The sequence below is a fragment of the Onychostruthus taczanowskii genome, unplaced genomic scaffold, assembly GCF_017590055.1.
Source record: "Onychostruthus taczanowskii isolate IOZ18803 unplaced genomic scaffold, ASM1759005v1 scaffold1, whole genome shotgun sequence".
NCBI lineage: Eukaryota > Metazoa > Chordata > Aves > Passeriformes > Passeridae > Onychostruthus > Onychostruthus taczanowskii.
The window spans coordinates 30,385,080-30,404,384 of NW_024496525.1; the positions used below are offsets into that span (position 1 = coordinate 30,385,080).

Here is a 19,305-nt window from a genome sequence, read left to right on the forward strand (position 1 = left end):
GGCAGGGTGGGAGCAACTTTCTGTAAAGTGCAGTTCAGAATTCTCTATGGAAGTATGGAGTTTGCCAGCATGAAGGTTGAAATATTCTTATGATGTTGGTAGTATCTTGCCTTTTACATTATGTACTGGGAGTAGCACCCAGTAGATGATTTTGATTAGCATTCCACTATCACCATCAAGGTTTCTAAACACAGTAGAATGACCTTTAGGTTTTGACAATAAACAATGCTGCTGGTTCATGCTACTTGCTCTAAAACAGTTGGTGAATTTGGTTAACATGACCTTGTCCTAAGATTAAAATGGTAGGTGGGAGGAGGGAGAAACCCCAAAACATTTACATAAGGGCTGTGTTTTTGAATATCAGATTGTACTGGAGACGTAAATAATACCAGCTATGCTGGGTAGGTGGTATGTGATTCCATGTTTGAGTGCCTGATGCTTGTCTGCATCAGAACACTTGGACAGCTGAGGTATCATGTGACAAAGCTATTGCTTTGAGGCATACTTTATTAGAAGGAATAACACGGTTTTAAGTAAGGTTTTGGCTTTGCAGCTCAAAGTCAAGCCTCTATTCTCAAAAGAAAGTTGCTATAGATGTTCTCATCCCAAGCAGTTGAAGTTTTTGTTTGTCATTTTGGTTTTTATATGAAGCTTTCTGGTTAAAGGAAATTTTGGGATGAGATAGGTTGATTTATATTCCTGCGATTCAGAAAATTAAATAATTTTGGTTAATGAGATCTGTTTACTACAAATAATTAAAAGATAAAGCTGTGTTGTCCTTTTGTTTCCTGTTCCTTTCCCCAGCACGCCCTAACAATTGGGAATATTACATTCTGCAGAAATAAATACTTTGAACTTGCACTGTGTAGGATAAAATTCCAAGCTCCTCTTTAAGGAATGCTGTGTCTGATGCACTTTACAAGGATTTGTTGCCAAATTTCACATCCCTGAACACAGAACTGTTACCAAGAATGGGATATCCCAAGCAGCACTGGCATGTTCAGTTAACCAGCAAGGCCTATTTTTAGAGTCTTTAGTTTGGAGTCTGACCAGTGCATTCCTTCTGTAGTGGATCTGTACTGCTTGGGTCCCACTTTCTTTGGAACTTGTTCTCCATTACTTAGCTTCATTTTGTCCAACATGGGGTGAAAAAAGGAAGTAAAATGTTAGATACATTACGTCATGTGGCTATTTTAAAATTAATTTGAAAGAGTAAGAGTTTCAGTAGACAGTTAACTAGCAGTTCCATTTTGTCTAAAATACTAGTTTTGCATCTCTACTGTCTTTGCAGGAATTTAGACTAAACCCGAACACAAATCATGTCAAAATTCCAACACACACTTATTTGGCAGCTTTGTTTTGATGGTGCTGACAGGGTTAAATTACTGCTGCACATTTGATATTGGTGTAATAAATATGTACAGTGGTGAATATAAATGCATTTGAAAATCAGTTCATTTATTTGCAGATGTGACACTGGTATGTTAACACTGAAATGCATAACCCATATGCTGTCATATTTTTGAAATGCTGGTGGTGTTAGGAATGTTCTTTGCTGACTGTATTATCAGACTGACACCTTTAAAAGTCTCCAGGCTAGGCCAGTTACAGAGAAGAGTTCACATGAGGTCATGTGAAAGTTTGTCTAGGCACTGGTAACATTTGTCATGGAATGGTTCCCTGCTTGGATTTGGTTATTGTAATAGAGTATTTATAATGTGCTTTAGAAATTGCACTCTCCTGTGTCTAAAACATTTATTTTTAGGTTTAGAAGAAATTTCTCACATATGTACTACCTGTTGGTTTTGTTCGTTGTATCCAGCAATTTTTTTTTATTCTCCCACAAGTTATATTAACTTCTAATCATTTTTATGTGACTTGAGCTTGCTTAACACAATGAAGTCTAAATACAAGTTGTGATTATTAACTGAATTTGAAAGGAAAATGCCAGGTTGCTAATAATCTCTTTGTTATTAGGTGGTGTGAAGCTGATCAGCTTGACCTGTGGAAATCAGCATGTTTGGGCCTGTGACACCAATGGTGGCATTTATTTCCGTGTTGGAACTCAACCTCTTAACCCAAGTTTGATGCTTCCTGCGTGGATAATGATTGAGCCACCTATACAGGTAAAATGCTGATTACAATTCTTTGTAACCCAGTGGTTTAGCTCCATGCTAAACAATAAAACAGTAATTTTAGAATTCATGGGAAACAGTAGAGCCAGGTTTTATAGTAGAGTGTAGCATTGAGCTATGCTGAGTACCCTCTGTGTGCTAAGCAAGTGGCTGGATGGGCAAACAGCACAGAGCAGAGGTGGGGGAAGGCTCTGCTCAAGTGGCATGGTGCCAAAGTGCCTGCCTCCCTCTTCCTTTATCCCCATCCTTGTGAGTCTGGGATGCTTGCTAGGGTGCTGTGCCTGAATTCAGGGACTTTCCTTGTCCTACAGTGCTTTGTAAGCACGGAGTAGAACTGCAGCTTTTTTCCCTTGTTACCAGAATGGGCAAACTTTATATCCTTTCTACCTGCCAGCTGGGAGGGTTGGAGCGGAAAGAAGCCTCCTAAAGTGAACTGGAAGCATATTTGGAAAATACAGAAAACTGACAAAATCTGTTTTTGCAGTGTCTGTTTGTTGTTTGGTTTTTGGTTGTTTTCTTTTTAAATCTCTCCTTTAACGACAGTGTTTCATTGCTGCTCTAATACTTTACAAGTTAATCTATGAAGTGGGAGTAATTTCTTTTGTGGGTTGGGACTGCTGTAATGGAGCTGACCTCTGACTACTGATTTCATTCTTTACTCCTTGGCATGAAATCGCTTGAACTGAACTGTCTGCTGGTCTAGCACAGTAGCACTGGGTGTGTTTGCATACTTGACTGACATTCTGTGATATTGCAGCATTTCTCCTAAAGATTTTGAAATGTGTGATACTTTCAAAGGTACACATTAAGAAATATCAGTAAATCTGTGGCAGTGGAGTTGCAGTCATTTATTTGGTTTTTACATAATTTGCTTTTAGTTCCACTTATCTCTCATCAGCCATTTGTTGGCTCGTGAATCTCAGGGTGTAACAGCAAAGAAGGGCAGGGGAGCAGGGAAATGAAAATTGCAGATATGCATCCCATCAGTTAGCACAGCACTGGTTAGATGACTAATTCTGTACATTTTGTAATGTGGTTCTGCAGAAATGGCACCTTGTTTTGCAGAATAGCAAGGCAGACTGATAAATAGGTTCAGTATCAAAGTATCCTTGCAAAAAGGACTTGGTTACAGTGCTTGTTCTTGCTGTGCTGCAAGTGGGTCTTTGTGATGTAACACCTTGTCCCTCTGGCAAGGGGGTAGGGCAGCAGGAAGATGAGACTGAAGGTGTCAGTGATGATGTCTCCCATAAAGGCAGTATTCTTAAAAAAAAAAAAGAGGAAGAAACATTCCATTTAAAATGAGTTTGCCAAGAGACAAGGAGTTAAACTTGTGTCTATCAAAAGTCTATCCAGGAGAATAGCCCAAAAAGTTGTTTCTCTATGCTGATACTATTTTCTCTGTACTAAGTGGTTCTCCACTCCACTGAAGTAGATTAAACTACTCAATATGAAGGTGTTTACGAGAATTGGGATTTGCTGTGGCTCATGATTTGGCAGTAACTTCCTTAAGTAGAAAGTGGACAAGGTTGGAAATCAAATTATTTCCCATAATCTTATCAACAAAGCTGGATGATGTTGCCTTCCAAAAATTATAACCTTCTGATACCCAGATCAGTATCACTCCCTTTCCTGTTATCTTGCCAACTCCTGACATGGCAAATTTAATGAGTCAATATGAAGGGGCAAGAATTCAAATATTGCTTGCAGAGAAGATGAAAACTCATGGGTTACATGCTTGTTTTGAGACAATTCCAGCATGTTAAAACAAGTCATTAAACGAGCAGCCATTCATGCTTTTGCAGAGGCTTAATGCTAAATGAGACAATATGTGAACTTTAAAAGTATTTCCAAATACTAACTTAGTATTTGGAAAACAAATCTAACATGATGTCTGAAGAGTGAACTATTAAGTGGACAATATTTGCTTATTAGGAACACCTTGCTGTTCTGTCCCTTAATTGACTTTGACACATGCTGCTTTGCTCTTAGGTTCAGAAGAGCAGAAATACTCTAAGAAGTATTTGTGAATGATTCAGCCATTTTCTGTTTGAAGAAGGAAATCAAAATTTCTTTTCACTTGCTTCAAGTACAGGAGCACTCTCAAATAACGTAATTTAAAACCAACTATGGATATTTCATTCCTTGGTAAATGTCAGAGCCAATATGACTTGCCTGTCCCAGATCTCATGACTCAGGAGCAGCTTGTGAGCAGCTGCAGACTCTGCTTTTATGGTGTCACTTCTCCTTAAAGGAGTGCTGCAGCATTCATCTTTGCATAACTTCACAAAGGTATTCAGAGACTGCAGTTTTGATGAGATTTTGCTCATGCTAAAATGAGTGAATATAATTTAAGTTCAATCTTTGGTTCTGTGATGCTGTATTTTTTTCTTAAATCAAGACTAAACCCATTCTTGTTTGTGACTCTTCTCTCTGTACCTCCTTACTGAAACATCTCTTGAGATGAAGAAGACATTATTTGTTCTCTGCCCTCCTTCTTTTTTATTTTATCCAGTACTTCAGAAGTGGTTGATAACATCATTAGAGTATCTTGAGCAGTAGTAGTTTATATATAGCTGTTTTCTGTGATTCATCAATTTGATTCTGCAGTCTTAGAAGTAAAATAATTATGTAGTTAAGCAGCTTTTTGAAAGCTGTTTCAAGGGCATTGACAAAACTAATCAAAATGCTTTGATGAAATTATTTTAGACCAGGAAATAAAAAATGTTCTTCCATTCTATTGTTAACATGCAGGACAAACCTATAATCTGTTGCAACACGTCTCAAAATACATCCATATTTTTACATATATAAAAAACTTAATTTAAATAAAAGCAGGAAATACAAATATTATTTATATAGATAATACAGAGTATCTTTTTATATGTTTGTATCTTTATTAGGATTTAATGCTTTTCCAATTTCTGGCCTAAAGAAAAAATAACTAAAAATAAAATAGAAAATTAGTATAGACTGTAAGACTAATGTAGATTATTAAAGGGTAGAGCTTGTTCTAAAGGTAAAAGTCTTTAAATTGCTTTCAAAAGTCCCCCCAAGCTGAACTGTTTGAAAATAATTCTTTGAACATTTCAGCTTTGATTTCTGGTACTTTCTGAAAAAGATGCTGAGACAAAATGTGATCTTGAGTAACTTTTGCTTCCCACAGTTTAAAAACTGGCCTTAAAAGCCACTTTCTCAGATTTACATTAAGGCATCTATCAGATAAACAACTTTATCTGACAGAATTAAAGGAAACAGAACAAATATTTGTAATGAGTGATTAATCGTCTGCTCATTGTAAATAATCAGCCTTACTCTAAAAATAGATTGAGACATTTTATTGTCTCATTCTTTAATTGCTGCTTTTTGTTAATTTGTAACCAAATCTCATAGAGAATAGAATCTAAAAAGTGATACTATTAAATCCAGAGGTCTGTTTAAATATTCACATAGCTTGTCTGAACTGCAAGGTACGAGGGGTTTGTTCATGGAAATGTTTGGTTGCTGCATAAAGCTTTAGTTATCATTTGTAGCTCTCAGCAGACGAGCACTGCTTGACTCAGTTTGCCATAAAAGTGTCACCTGCATTTTGTGTGCTTCAGGTTAGAGAAACTTCTGATTTACTGCTCTTCCCATAAACAGCCAGGCAATTGTGTCTCTGTACTTCAAGCTTGATATCATAGGTAAGAGAAATTCTTACAGGTAGCAGAAATTCTTATTGATGTGGGAGGAGCTATTTTTTTCTTGCACACAGACTTCCAAAAAACTAAATTAAGGCTGTTCATGCTTTCGCAGTCATTCAAAAATTATTAAAACTACAAAGCAAATGGTAGTCTAAAAATGTCATTTAAAATTTAGGCAAATTATCTGTAAGTCTAAAAATCACTACAAGATAGATTTAACTTCTTTTCAATACCTCACATTGAACACATGTCAAGAAAAGGTACGGAGTTGGTTGTGCCTTACAGATGAGTGTTGACTTGTTAGAAATGGTTGTCATCATCTTCGTTTTGTTTCCTTTATTTAGATAAAATTCTGCTTACCTTACAGAACACTTATTGTGAATCTGGGGACTTTCTTCTGCATCTGCCTTGCTTTTGCATTTCTCATTGAGATTTGTGTTGTTGTTAAGGCCAGTTCTGCATTAAGTGGTACTTAGAGGAGGAAGTGGTGAGCAGTCCTCAAGATCAGATTTTGCCATTAAGCTGAAATGCAGGAAGGGTTTGTTTGAAATGATCTTCAAGAATTGAATATTTAGAGGGGAAGGAAATTTTTCTGTAGAAAATGCTTTATAATTTTTACTTCAGAATAATCATATACTTCTGTACATCCTTGTCATGGAAGTCTCTGTTCTTTCCAATGCACTATTCACACGCCTGTTGTTTCCAAGTCCAATGGTTTTCACTAGCACAGACCAGCTTGCATTTCTCAGCCATTGCACAGACATCTTCTGAGTTACCATGAGTTCTGCTTTGGAGAGCTGAGATTCAGAGGAAGTACCTTTAATTAACCAAAGTCTGCTTAGGTTGGAGAAGTAATACAGTCATTAGGCCTGGTTCTCTCTAGACCAGACTAACTAGTCTGTTGTTCTGTATATCTTCACTCATGTGAGGCCTCTGAAGACATTAATAGGGAGATGATTTTCCTGGAGGACTGCACTTTCCAAGATGATGCAGAGAAAAGCTGTTTGGCAGTAATAAGAGCAGCTGTCTCAAGGTGGGTTGCAAATAAGTACAGGAGATCAAAGCTTCTGCAGCTGTGTCTTTTGTTTAGCTGATTTAGAATGCCATAATGTTTAAGTTCAAGTCTGTGCTATTCTTCACAGGCATGCCTATCTTAAGTAATTGTAAGTTAGATAAAAGGTGCTTTTAGAGGGTGAAAAAAAAGCAATTTCAGCATTTGTTCTGGAGCTGCCTCACGCTGACTCCATTGCTGAGCGTAGTGCTTATTATCTTCCTCCTTCTTGCTGGTTAAGAAAACTGCTGTCACTGTATTTCACTGTAGTTTGCTGCTTTGGAGTTTTAGCCTTCTGATAGCTGTTTTAGGGCCCAGCTATCGCCGTGTTCAGAGAAGCGGGCGTGTGGCCTGTCGTGGGAGATAGCAATTGTTATCAGCACCAGAAGCTTCGGCTCGCAGAAAGTGCCCAGCGAGCAGCACAGCCAGAAAATTCAGTAGGCAATCCTCCTGTGTCCTTCTAAAATGTGATCTCAAGGTGGTGTATTTGCTTTTTGACAAGACTGGCTTACATTCAAAACAACAATTGTAGGAAAGAGAGCCTTCAGTTTTCATACTTCGATTTGGTCATTATTTGGAACTTCCTCATAGCTGCAACTCTTCCAATACTCCCATATTTTGGTTAGTTAACACAGAATTAGATATTTAATTATTCTTCAGGGAGATGAAGAAATATATTTAACATTCAGTTGGGCAAATAAAGTAACCACAACTATCATTAAGCTTTGATAGTTTTTAAGTTATTCGATTCAAAAATAAAAGCACCATGGTATAAAAATTCATGGGTAGAGGATGATCATCATGATTTATCAGGTATGAGCTGTGGTAGCACAGAGTAAGGAGACACCCTGGGATATCTGCTGGACACATCAGACCCTTTGACCTTGAATTAGAAGCTTGAAGTCCCTTTCCTGAAATCCCCAAAAAATGCTTTCCCTCCTTTGTAAGTTGGAAACTTAAGTTTTTAAGTTTCAAAAACTAAAGAGGGGCACTCTACAGGCATAGGCTACATCAGAGGGTGTTTTGCTGATGCTCATTGAAAGTGTATTTGTAAAACAAATAAAAGCCTTGGTTACTCAGGTTTGCTTATACAAGGCTGTTATTACCTAGTGTTAAATGATGTTCTGTTTCCTGGGAATTTGCACTTAGTGTTTACTTAACACACATTTCTGTAAATAATTAATTCTTATTTTCCTAACAGTTTAGTTCTTCAATATGTTATTAAAAATACCTCTGGGATAATTACAAAGGGTTTATCTCCTACATTAGTTTATAATCTTAGTTATAAAACAGTATGACCAGAAGACAGTTGGGCAAACCTGAGTAGACCTGGAGTTTGTATGGTCTCTAAACTGGTTACATGAAATTTAAATTATTTATTTTTTAAATTGCTTCTAAGGAACAGTTGTACTAAGTATTTTTAAAGTATTTTATGGTTCTGTTGAGAACATGTTGAGTAGTTGCATGGGTATGGTTTGATCTTCTTTATGATTTGGTACCATATGTTGTTGCCTTTCCCATGTTTCTGCAAGAAAAAACGTTGGAATAAAAAATTTAGAGCTAACAGAAGGGAGAGGTCAAGGGATTTCCTCCTTGGCTTTGCTTTGTCTTCCAGATTGTGCTGGTCATAGACCTCCTTGGTTGGAAATACCCAACTAAGGCCTTTGTCCCTTTTATCCAGTGAAGGCAGAAAGTGGGGCAAAGGGTCCTGTTGTTCTAAGGCTTCTGAGGAAAATAATGCTCCAATTTTACAGATAATAAATAGTTATGTTTCTCTGACAATGTAATGCTAACTTTACTGGAGAGCATGTGGCATCAAGGAAGACCAAACGGATTGATCTTTACTGCTCCTGTATAATGCCTTGAACTTCTCTGCAGAGAAAAAAGCAGCACTTAATTTAGCAAGCTAATGCTGAAAGGGCTTTATAACCTTCATTTAAATGAACCTCAGAAAATATGTACATAGGCCTTTATTGGGGGAGAATCTCTCTAAGTTGCATTCTTTGTTATCCTCATTAGGAGGGTCTGGATGTTGTTAGTCATGAAAATAGTCAGATTAGTCTGATACACTCATAATACTCCAGAGAGTAAGAAATATCCCTGATGTGACCTTCTTACATCCTGGCCTGGATCAGCTGAAGGTGTTTCTGCTTTGTCTTTGGAAGGCAGGGGGAACATTTGTGCTGAATGTAGCTACCAACCTGTTACAAAAAGTATTGGGCTTGGCCAGACTGATAATGTTATGTTTAGCCTTCCTTATCCTGGATATTTGCAGCAGGACAGAGATAATGGAGGTTTGCTGGTACATGGACTCTGTGCTCCTGAAAAGTGACGTGGAAAATGTTCTGGTGCCTTTTTTGTGTGCGTGTGTTTGTCCTTTCTTCCTTGACAGGGAACTTTAACCATTTGGGTTCAGCTGCGACCAATAAGACAAAACTTTTGAGTAGTGTGTAGGGGAGACTGCTTGGAGAAATGTGTTAGTTTTTACTTCGGATTTTGTTTGATACTATTGGTTACGTTAAATTCTTACACTGAAACTTAATTCTCTGTGATTTGCAGAAAGAGAGGAAGTAACTGGCACAGAATTATAAAGCTAATGGACAACTTGATAACTTAAATATGTTTAGCATAGACATTGTTTCTTGATATCATTTAACAACTTGGCAGTTATGTGATTCCTTCAAGTTTATTTCATTTTATCAACATTGTTTTCACAACAGACATGTGCCAAGCTGGTTTTCTTTGGTTTTATTTGTAGCAGACAACAAATATATCCACAGCTCTTAGTATATTGCTTTAATGTTGAAAAGGACATAGTTGATAGTGTTGCAGTCCATGGTCCTGGTGGGAAGTTCTTCATATCAAAAGACAGGGAGTGACTGAGGTGTTTGCAGCCAAGGCACAAGACCAGAGGATGGGGAATGTGCATTCAGATCTGACTGGCTAAACCAGTCAGACTTGTGAGATTTTTAGAGTTTAGAAATGTTTGACACTCCAAGTAATAGAAAAACAAAGTTTTCTGCAATTTTTTATCAAATAGCACTGGATCCATGAATGAACCCTAACAGGTTGATCTCTCACAGTGATGATTATATTGTGGATAAATCTATAAACAGAGTTTGGTGTGTTAGAGCAGAAGGCTGAGAGGCTGCTGCAAGGTTCTTTAAAATTCCAGATTCTCCAGTGAATTACAAACAGGACATGTTTCACAGTCAAGGTATATAAATCTCATGAATGCTGTTGGAAGTTAAACCAGCTGAGTAAAGGCTACGCTGAAATAATTTATCAATTTTCATGGTTATCAGTCTCTAAAATGTTATCAGCAGATTTATGAATTTGCAGAGATATCTCTCTTTAGTTCTATGAGAGAACTCTATTTAACCTTTAACTGCAGCTGTAGAGATTTTCTTGTTATATAACTTATAAAATACTTAAAGCATGCTTATGGTAATTAAAAGTTAGTGAAAATGGGAGATATCTGAGATAATATCAGCATGATTGTTCTAAGAAAATAGTTCATTTTGTCAAGAAAATTTAAAATTAATTTCATCCACCTTACTGTAGTAGCCATGAGAGTACCTTCTTGTTGTAGATGCTGCTTTCTGGGTAAAAAATAATCTGGAAGTCAAACCTTTGCAACAGGCTCTAGGAATTGCCTGTATTTGTTTCCAAACAAATTTCCTGGTCTGTGCCAAAAGCTGCTGTATATAATGATATGTATATATGATATGTAATGGTATGTGTATAATGATGTCCCTGTGTGTCCTTTGTCAGTTGTGTCCTTTACTGGCTGTTCCACAGCAGAAAGCTGGGGTGTAGAGGAATTGCCTGGATGCTTTGCAGTAGTGGAAAGAGGTTTTATTGATGTGAGGTGATCAGAAAGAACTGAGTAGCCTGAAGAAGGAAGAGAAGCTGGAAGTGAAATACCCAGATAGTCAGGGAAACTGAAGGATGAAGTGAGCTCACTTAGAAAAGCAAAAAATGAGAAGAATATTTGGCCAAGATTTAAACACATTATTTTGATGATTGGCATTTGTTTCTTAGATGTGTTGGTGGTGCAGAATAGGGTAGAAGTAATTGCTTTGATTACACTTGAGCCTGCAGTGGTATCAGGAGCAATTTAGCTGAGATTCATACAACTCCTTTTGTGGCTCTCCTTTTGGGTGTTTCCTCTGCTTTTCTTAGCTTACACTGCCTCTAAATCTGTAACAATGCACATGCTTAGGTGGCAGGTTTAAGCACTCAGTGAGTCTTTTTAGATGGAAATACTCCTCCAGCTCTTTCTGAGAGAATTCTCTTCCAGACAAAATGACAGTAGAAGAGAGGCATGGGATCCTGGCATATGAGTGGGGAGCAAGGTGCACAGATCTCAACAGTTCAGAAACAAAAGTCCCACCAAGGTGTCAGGCACGGTTTGGCATGGACCCTGGCTGGAACTTGAAGTGTATTGCAGAGCATAGACAGACACACTGTCAGTCTGTGCTGTGAAGGACATGGGGGAAAGGTGACAGAAAGTCCTGAATCTGGGAAAGAGGTGGCTATCTCCTTTTTACCTTTTCTTCTAAATAAGTGGATGTAGAAAATAGAAATATAAAAAAAAATATGAAAGGCAGAAGTCTCCTGTTCATGCAGTACTTCAGCCTGCACAAGCTAATAACTGCCCAGCTCCCTTGTGTGAAAACATGGGATTGCAGGAGCAGGAGTGTGGTGAGGGATGTGATGGAGCAGGAAACTGCACTGGAGGGAGGCACTGCTCCATGGCAGCCCTGGGGGGACGTGAGCAGGGACAAGGGGAGAGTGAGAGCCAAGGTGGCTGTTGAAAAGCAAATGAAAACGGAGGGGAGAAATGGAAACTGGGCCAGGAGTAAGGGTCACTTCCAGCAAAGGGGCAGAAGTCCAAATGGGAAAATTGTGTGGGGTTTTGGGGTGTGTTGTTTTTAGTGTGGTTTTGGGCATTTGATGGGTTGGTTTTGGGTATGTTTGGAGGTTTTTTTGGTGGGGTTTGTTGTTTTGGGGTTGGGTTGTTTTTTGGGGTTTTTTTTGTTGGTTGTGATTTTTGTTCAAGACAGTAGTTTAATACCAACCTGAAAGTAGGTGAGCAGCTGTATATTCTGTATAGTCAGTGCTTTTCAAGACAATTAGTGGCTTTACTTTTAGTGTATTCAAACAGCAGTTGCTTGTAAATTTACTGTGACCACAGGTAAATACTTGATCAAGCCTCTACCAGCCTCAAGCTTCCAACAAAGGGCAAATACCTAACGAGAGGAAAAACATGAGAAGATACTCTGTCAAGGGCCTTGAAACCTGAATAGACAGGATTGATTTGGTGGTGCAAGTCAGATTTGGTTGTGGCTTGGTCAGACCCAAGTCAGCACCAGAATCTTAAAAGCAAAACCAAAGCAGGTAACTGTTATGTACACAGAGGGCCCATCTGGGACTGGGCTGTGTCCTTGTATATACATGCAGATCATGCTTCTGTATCCCTTGGTTTATACATACAGAGAGCTACTTGCTCTTCTGTTTAGTACTCTGGAATTTCAGCTTATGCCCATGAGGCTAAAGCAGGGAATGCAGTGCTGCTTTGTGAGGAGATGATGTATTTCAGACACCATGCTGTCTTCTGCAGTGCCTTTACTAGGCTGATGTGGAGACAAACTTTTTTATTTCATGTCCATGTTTTATTCAAAGTACATGTTTTGCAGGATATTTGCAATCATCCAGCCTGATTGGACCATAGGTTTTGCTACAAAGTCTTGATGTTATGTCAATGCCACTGATTTTGAGCAGTAGTTAAGGCAATCTCTGTAGAAGCAGGTGGAGTAAGGACATGCCTGGGAGCAGAATGGGAAGTGTGTTTCACTTGTGTTTGCCACTGGGAAGTGTTGTGGATCCCCTCCTGCAGGTGAGGCTGCTCCGGTACTGCAGTGCTCTGCAGTGAGTTCCATGGATGTGTTCCTGTAGAATGGAGTACAGGCAAGAAGGCAGATCATCATTTCATTGCAAAGAGGAGACATTCAGACTGTAGAAATGTACTGCTTTAGAACATGCTTAGAAATAAAGTGTGGGTTTAATAATGTTAGGAAAGCTTTCTGTCAGGCAAAAGGAAAATGCTGCATTTTGTGCAATTCTTTGGAAGAGCTCCCTCTTCCAACTTGCAGCTCAAACTGTGTCTGATTGGAATAGCAGTGGTTAAGCAAATACTAACATTATTAGACTTGAAAACTCAACTTTAAATATTAATATCATTATCAGTAATGATACATTCATTCATGTTCTTCTTGCATTTACAAAGGGCTAAAGTTCTTGGAAAATGGATAATTGTGTACAATAGCACATAAAATATCAGATATTTTTCTCCCTGTTTTTAGTATCTGGTAAATATTTTACTGCTCCTGTGTGCTTCTGTGAAAAACCAATGCTACAATAGTACAAAGATACAGTAGTACAAAGTTTAAATACTATGCTTAATTTTTATAGCCAGTAGGAATCAACTTGGTCAGCATTCATTCAAGTCCAAATGATCAGATGTTGTGGGCAATTGATAGCAAATGGAATGTCCACGTTCGAGTTGGAATTACAGATGAAATGCCTGTTGGCACTGACTGGGAACATGTACCAGGTAAAAATTAATGCATCAGTTCCTTCTTGTTTCTGCCATTTTCTCAGTGGTTTTTTGTTTTGTTTAGGTTTTTTTTTTTCTTATTGCTTTTGCTTTTTAAATTGGATAGTAGTGCTTAATTTTTTTTTTTTTTTGCAGTCAAGTGTTTGATAAGGGTTATTTTTTAAAGAGGACCTTTGTTTTACTTAAAAACACTGAGTAATTAACTGGAAGAAATACAATTTTTAAAATTAATTTCTGATGTGTTATTTCAGGCTGCTGCCACTCAATTAGTAAGTGGTACAGTTCCATTTCAATTAAAACTAAAGCAGAATTCCTAAGCCGTAGGGAGACTGTTGTGCTGTGGGGTTTTGTATTTAATTGTGATATCACATGAGGTTTCTTACCTATATGTGGGTGACAAAAAGCTTACACTATTTTTCACATCTTTCTACTAAGCTTGTGTGCTGGATATGTTGTGGATTAGGTAATTACACTTTTGCCTTGCCTTTAAATAAAACTAGATTTTATTTCTTTCTTTCTAAATAACTGTGCATTGATGCTGTCTGCTTTTTAAAGATTTCCCACTGCATTAACTCATGGCACTTAGCTGTAGCTGTGGAGTACTCTTGTGAAGAGGGAGCAAGAGTCCACAATGTCTGTAATATTAACCATTTTTAGACAAATTAAGATTGTAGTTGTTGGCTTATTCCCCATGTGGTATTCACATAGAGTGAGAGCTCCAAAAGCATATTATGAAGGTTCTCTAATTGGATGTTGCTTGTGGCTGTGGCCACATAACAAATTATATCCATCTTGGGATAACCCTTATGATCAATAGATGCAGGGAGTACCAACTCTGCAGTTAAAAACCTTTTTTGTTCACCAGTGCTTCATGTAAGAATATATAAAAACTATTATATTCTTGATGTCTGCTCTCAGAGTACTTTCTGCAAGCGTATTTAGAGTCCAGGACAGCCTGATCATTCCCTCCTCATGTCCCACTCCTGTAGGTCTGCAGGCCTGCCAGCTGGCTCTGAGCGCCAGGACGGTGTGGGCACGCTGCCCCAACGGAGACGTCGCTCGCCGATACGGCGTCACTGACAAGAATCCTGCAGGAGACTACTGGAAAAAGATTCCTGGGAATGTCTCACGTTTAACAGGCAAGTTGGTGCTGCATGACAGTCTGTCCAAAACATTGGGATGTCTGCTTTGAGCCCTACCTGATGGTGCTCAAGCTGGCCACATGCAGCGAGAGCCACGCACACTGTGTTTCACCAAGGGTGTTTTTATCACATTGGTAAAAACCTTCTTTGGGTATAATTGGGAAAACAGATCCAAATATTATTTATTCAGTGTTTAGAATTGGAACCTGCTACTGTAATTAAAAGATGGATAATTTATGCTTTGCAGTGACCCCTCTAGATGAACTGTGGGCGATCAGTACTTCAGGATCTCTGCTCCAGCGCCTCACTAAGACCTTTAGCCATTCCCATAGTTTGCAGAAAAATAATGAGACCTCTGTTCTGCTTCACCCTGATGATTTAGAAGATGAATGGGAAGTGATATGAAGTCTGTCAAGCTTGTGAAGCAGTGAAAAAAACAGGAGGACAGAATTTCTGTAATGTATGTACAGAATATTGGATCGAAGAGCCACTCATATTGGACCTGTGATATTAGCACTTTTGTATTGGAAAACTGACCTGTTAAATAGCCCCCAAGCTGTGAGTTCTAATGTTTGTTACATAATCTTTTGGGAGACTCTTTAGGTGTGGCATACTGCAATTGTTATACTGTACTACTGTAAAAGCTCCTTTGGAAATATAACTTTTAAGTTAACCTTACTAGCAGTGGAAGTGAGTACTTCACAACAGCATGCAACTAATGTACTGATTTTGAGAAGGAATTCTATTGCATTAAATATTTCTCTACAGTGGAAACATCGAGCATTTCTCAATTTCTTCTTGTATTTGGAACTCCATAACATACTGATGGGATCGCTCCCTGACTTTTGTACATATATTTAGAATTATTTTTCCTTGCAGCATGGAAGAAAATATGGTGAAGTATTTCTTAGTAAGATCTGAGAACATCATGATTAGACAGTATTGTTAGAATGAACTTAGTTTGATCCATTTCCATATAAATAATTGTGAGGCTATACTAACCTTCCATTTCCAGAAATTTTGTTCATAATTTGGCTTCATTCACAAGGTAGAGGTTTGGATTACACCTAATATCAGGGGGACTTTTGCCCATTTCCATAGCCATCAGGAAGCTGACAGAGTTTTGGGGATGAGTCCCAGTTTGGAATAAGAAGAGGTCGCTTGTTGAGTTTGTAGTACAAAGCAGGAATGTACAAGGCAGTTTTCATAATTCCTGTTGTGCTGTATTTGTGCCTCCAGCCAGTGCTTTAACATTTGGACTCATATTGTTTTGAGTACCAAACTTAGATCTATTAAGAATAAAATGGTAATTGATAGAATTACCTGTATATCCCTTTAAAAATCATGATATTGTGAGAAAATACTTAACAATATTCTGACTTTTAGCTATGTTAGCTAAATTCTGAAGTGTCTTATACTTAACAGATGTTGCAACAGGAATATGTGATGAACTGGGAAGTAACCTAAGTTAATCATTGCAGTTTATTTTTCTTTATACTAAATCTTCTTTGAAAGATACCTCATCTTTTTTAAGCAATAGAACTATAGATGAGAGAACCTGAGTTCAGTATGTAGGCGGAGGAGTTATTTTGTGTTTGTTCTAAGCTTATAAATCATCAGGATGTTTTAAGCAGCTGCTAACCAATACTGTAAAAGAGCCAGCTTCAGGAAAGGCCAAGAGTTGAAAAGTGGGGATGTTTCTGTTTTCAGAACTTAACACAAATGGAAAAGGATGTGTTTTCTTTTTAACCTCTGCTCTCTTTCAGAATAGTTCATGCGTGTACTGCACTAAACTTGGAACAAACATGGTGCAAGGTGAGAATGTGAACTGGGGAGAGAGACGTTATGTCTTTTTTTTTTTAGTAGCACTTGTGGCATTGGCTGTCAGTTCTCAGATGAATCTCAGTCCTACAGGAAGGACAGATTTATTTCCCTTTTACAGATTGTTTGCTTCTTTGCTGTCTCATCTCTATACAGAGATTACCCCAGAGGGATTCTTTTAGCCTGTCTGGAAGTGGACGGTAAAGGAATCAGCTTGTGAAGTAACCCAGTCTGTTTTATGCAAGCATAGCTTGGTGTCTTGAGGACCCCAAAGAAGCTGAAATTCAGCTAAAAAGTATCTTATGGCAACTCCTGAGTCAATCACTTTGGAGAAAGGACATGAGAAAGAACAACTTCTCTGTGCTCTCCAAGCACCAGATGCTCAAGTACAATGGCATTATTTAACAGTAACAATTTTGTATTACATTTTTCAAAGTCATCTTAGTAATGGTTTGAGCTTGCTAGTTGTTTATTTACTGTATAATACTGTTCCTTGCTATGGTTGTTAATATTCAATTGGTGTCAAGAGCTCTTACAGACTACTTTTTAGGGTAGTTTCAACAAAATTAGGATGGGTTTTTTTACTTTTATTTCTGTATTTAGTTTTTTTTCTTTTGTTTGTGCTTTAAGACAAAGTGCAATAAATTAGATTTTTAAGAAATAAATTACAGTGGTAAGACTCATCTTTTGTGTGATTTACAAGAGAATTCTCTATGTCTGACAGTCATCTTGTTGTGAAAGACTGTGCCCTAATGTTGCCCCAGACAGCATGGTAGTGACAGTGTAAGGACCTGAATACTGTGAAGTTTATTCTATCTATTTTTTAAAATTGTGACAGGGATGTCAAGCCAGCAAAATGTTCATCACTCAAGCAAAGAAATTAAACACGTCTCTCATTTGAATATTATGCTTGTTGCATCCATATTAAGATAGTCTTGCTGTAATAGAAGTAAAAAAAAAAATTATTTCCTTGCATGCTGAACAAAAATTGCATGTTGAATATTTTAGCTCTCAGTGAAAAATAAGCATTTGTGGTTCCAGCTAGAAAATGGTGCAGCAGAAAATGGTGATTGTACCACGTGTGCTGTAACTGCACCCTTCCTTGAATTATTCATTATCTGAGGACTTCCTGTGTTTCTGGCATTTTACTGGAACTGCAGCTGGGGTTTAAGAGAGAACACCTTGGCTTTGCTTCCCAAAAGAGAGCTGTTTCCTGGCTGAGTGGGGACCTGGGTAACTTCACACAAGAGAATGTAACAGTGATTAATGAGGCTTCTGACTCTTAAACACACTTCCAGCCCCAGGAATCCTGTTCAGATTCAGATGGCAGTGTCCTTGCTAATTATCATAGCTTTTATCTTGACAAACTGGTTGAGCTGCTTCTCTGACTCCTGCAGGGAAATAGTAGTCTCCTTACAGCACTGGCTCCTTGCTGTTGTGCAGGAGTAATCCTGATGTCACAGCTTAAGGAAGAAGTCTGTGATGAGTTGTTGTGAAACCAGCTATCTTAGACAGATGAGAAACTCCTGGTTTTCTTTGTCTCACAGCAATAAAAATAGATAGGATCATGTTAAATGGTACAGAGAAAGTCTTTCACCAACAAGTGTCAAAGAAAATACACGAGTTCCTTAGGTAAGGTAGTAAACTGTTGATATGAAACAGTGCTACTGTTAGAAAAATTACAGTGAGAAGCACTAAATGATGAACCTGGGTCATTGTCTAAACGTAGCTTTACTTGTGCAGTACAAAGCTTCACAAGTCTTCAGCCTCCATTACCTGTTCCAAGTGTCTGATGGAATAGACCAGGATCCCCCTCTTCCCACACACTTGTGAACATCAGAACCCCGTAACTCTCCTACATTACTTTTCAATAGATGAGTTCTGCCAAGCTTTTCAAAAGCACTTGTGGGTTATTTCAGACTTGTGTAACACTCTGGTTTATATTTTTGCTTTTGTCTTGGAACTCCCTTTACTGAATGAGCTTTTGCTAGTTGTTTCAGCCAGTTCTGGGTAGATTTCAAGGAACAACCTTGATACACGTTTTCAGTAAATGCTGTTCTGAGTATAAAGGCTTGAAATTCAAGTGCTTGTATGCCTATGGCTTATCCTGGTTAATTAGCAGTTAGTGAAGCATAAATTGTTCATGAAGGTATGGAGTTCTCCTCATTACTTTGGTGTAAATTCTCAGGTGTCCAGATTTTACACTAACTGGCCCTGTCTACATCCCATCCCTACTGTCAGGAGTAGAGAGGTAAGACTGGATTGAGGATTTCCAGCTGTATTTCCAGCTGTTACTCCTCTTGCACTTTCCTGAAAGCCAAAGTTACATGTTGGAAACAGTATTATAGTGGCAAGTAGCTGGGAAAGGCTGATGGATCCCATGCCAAACAAAGTAGATCACCCTGATTTTTTGATAATGAGTTAACCACTCTCACATCAGCAGGACAGAAGAAAACTTGTAATATATAGGACTGGATTTTCATTACTGGAAAGTGAAAGTTGAGTTGCAGTCATTATCTTCTGTGAATTACTACAACCAGAGCTCTACCAATAAAGATTAAAATGTCTGGATGAATGAAATTATCTCCCTAGTCTGCTGAATAGCAATATCTGGGTTTATCAGTTATGGATTTCTCACTGCTTGAAATTGAGATGGGAAGTGAGGTTTGGGTTCAGTGCAGGAAATGTTTTAGAACGTTCTGTGGCTGGTATCACACTAGAAGCTGAGTGAAATTACCATGATGACTCCTTTGGCCTTTGAGTCTACCTGACTTGAAATCTATTTAAATATATCCAGCAAATTGTTATATTTAGCCACAAAGTTAAAATCCTGCTTGATGCTAGTGGAAGAAAA

The 19,305-nt window shown here is 38.1% G+C and overlaps 1 protein-coding gene across 4 annotated transcripts in view; it reads left to right on the forward strand.

Annotated features, from left to right (window-relative positions):
- The window catches only part of TECPR2 (tectonin beta-propeller repeat containing 2), a 43,325-nt gene extending 26,209 nt beyond the window's left edge, over positions 1–17,116 (forward strand). For all 4 annotated transcript variants that reach the window (XM_041397385.1, XM_041397476.1, XM_041397295.1 and 1 more), the window contains 4 exons: positions 1,978–2,126; positions 13,344–13,485; positions 14,478–14,627; positions 14,878–17,116. In XM_041397385.1, the coding sequence (XP_041253319.1) occupies positions 1,978–2,126; positions 13,344–13,485; positions 14,478–14,627; positions 14,878–15,035 (599 nt within the window). In that variant the 3' untranslated portion in view covers positions 15,036–17,116. The remainder of the gene's footprint in view (positions 1–1,977; positions 2,127–13,343; positions 13,486–14,477; positions 14,628–14,877) is intronic.
- The last annotated feature ends 2,189 nt before the right edge of the window (positions 17,117–19,305 follow it).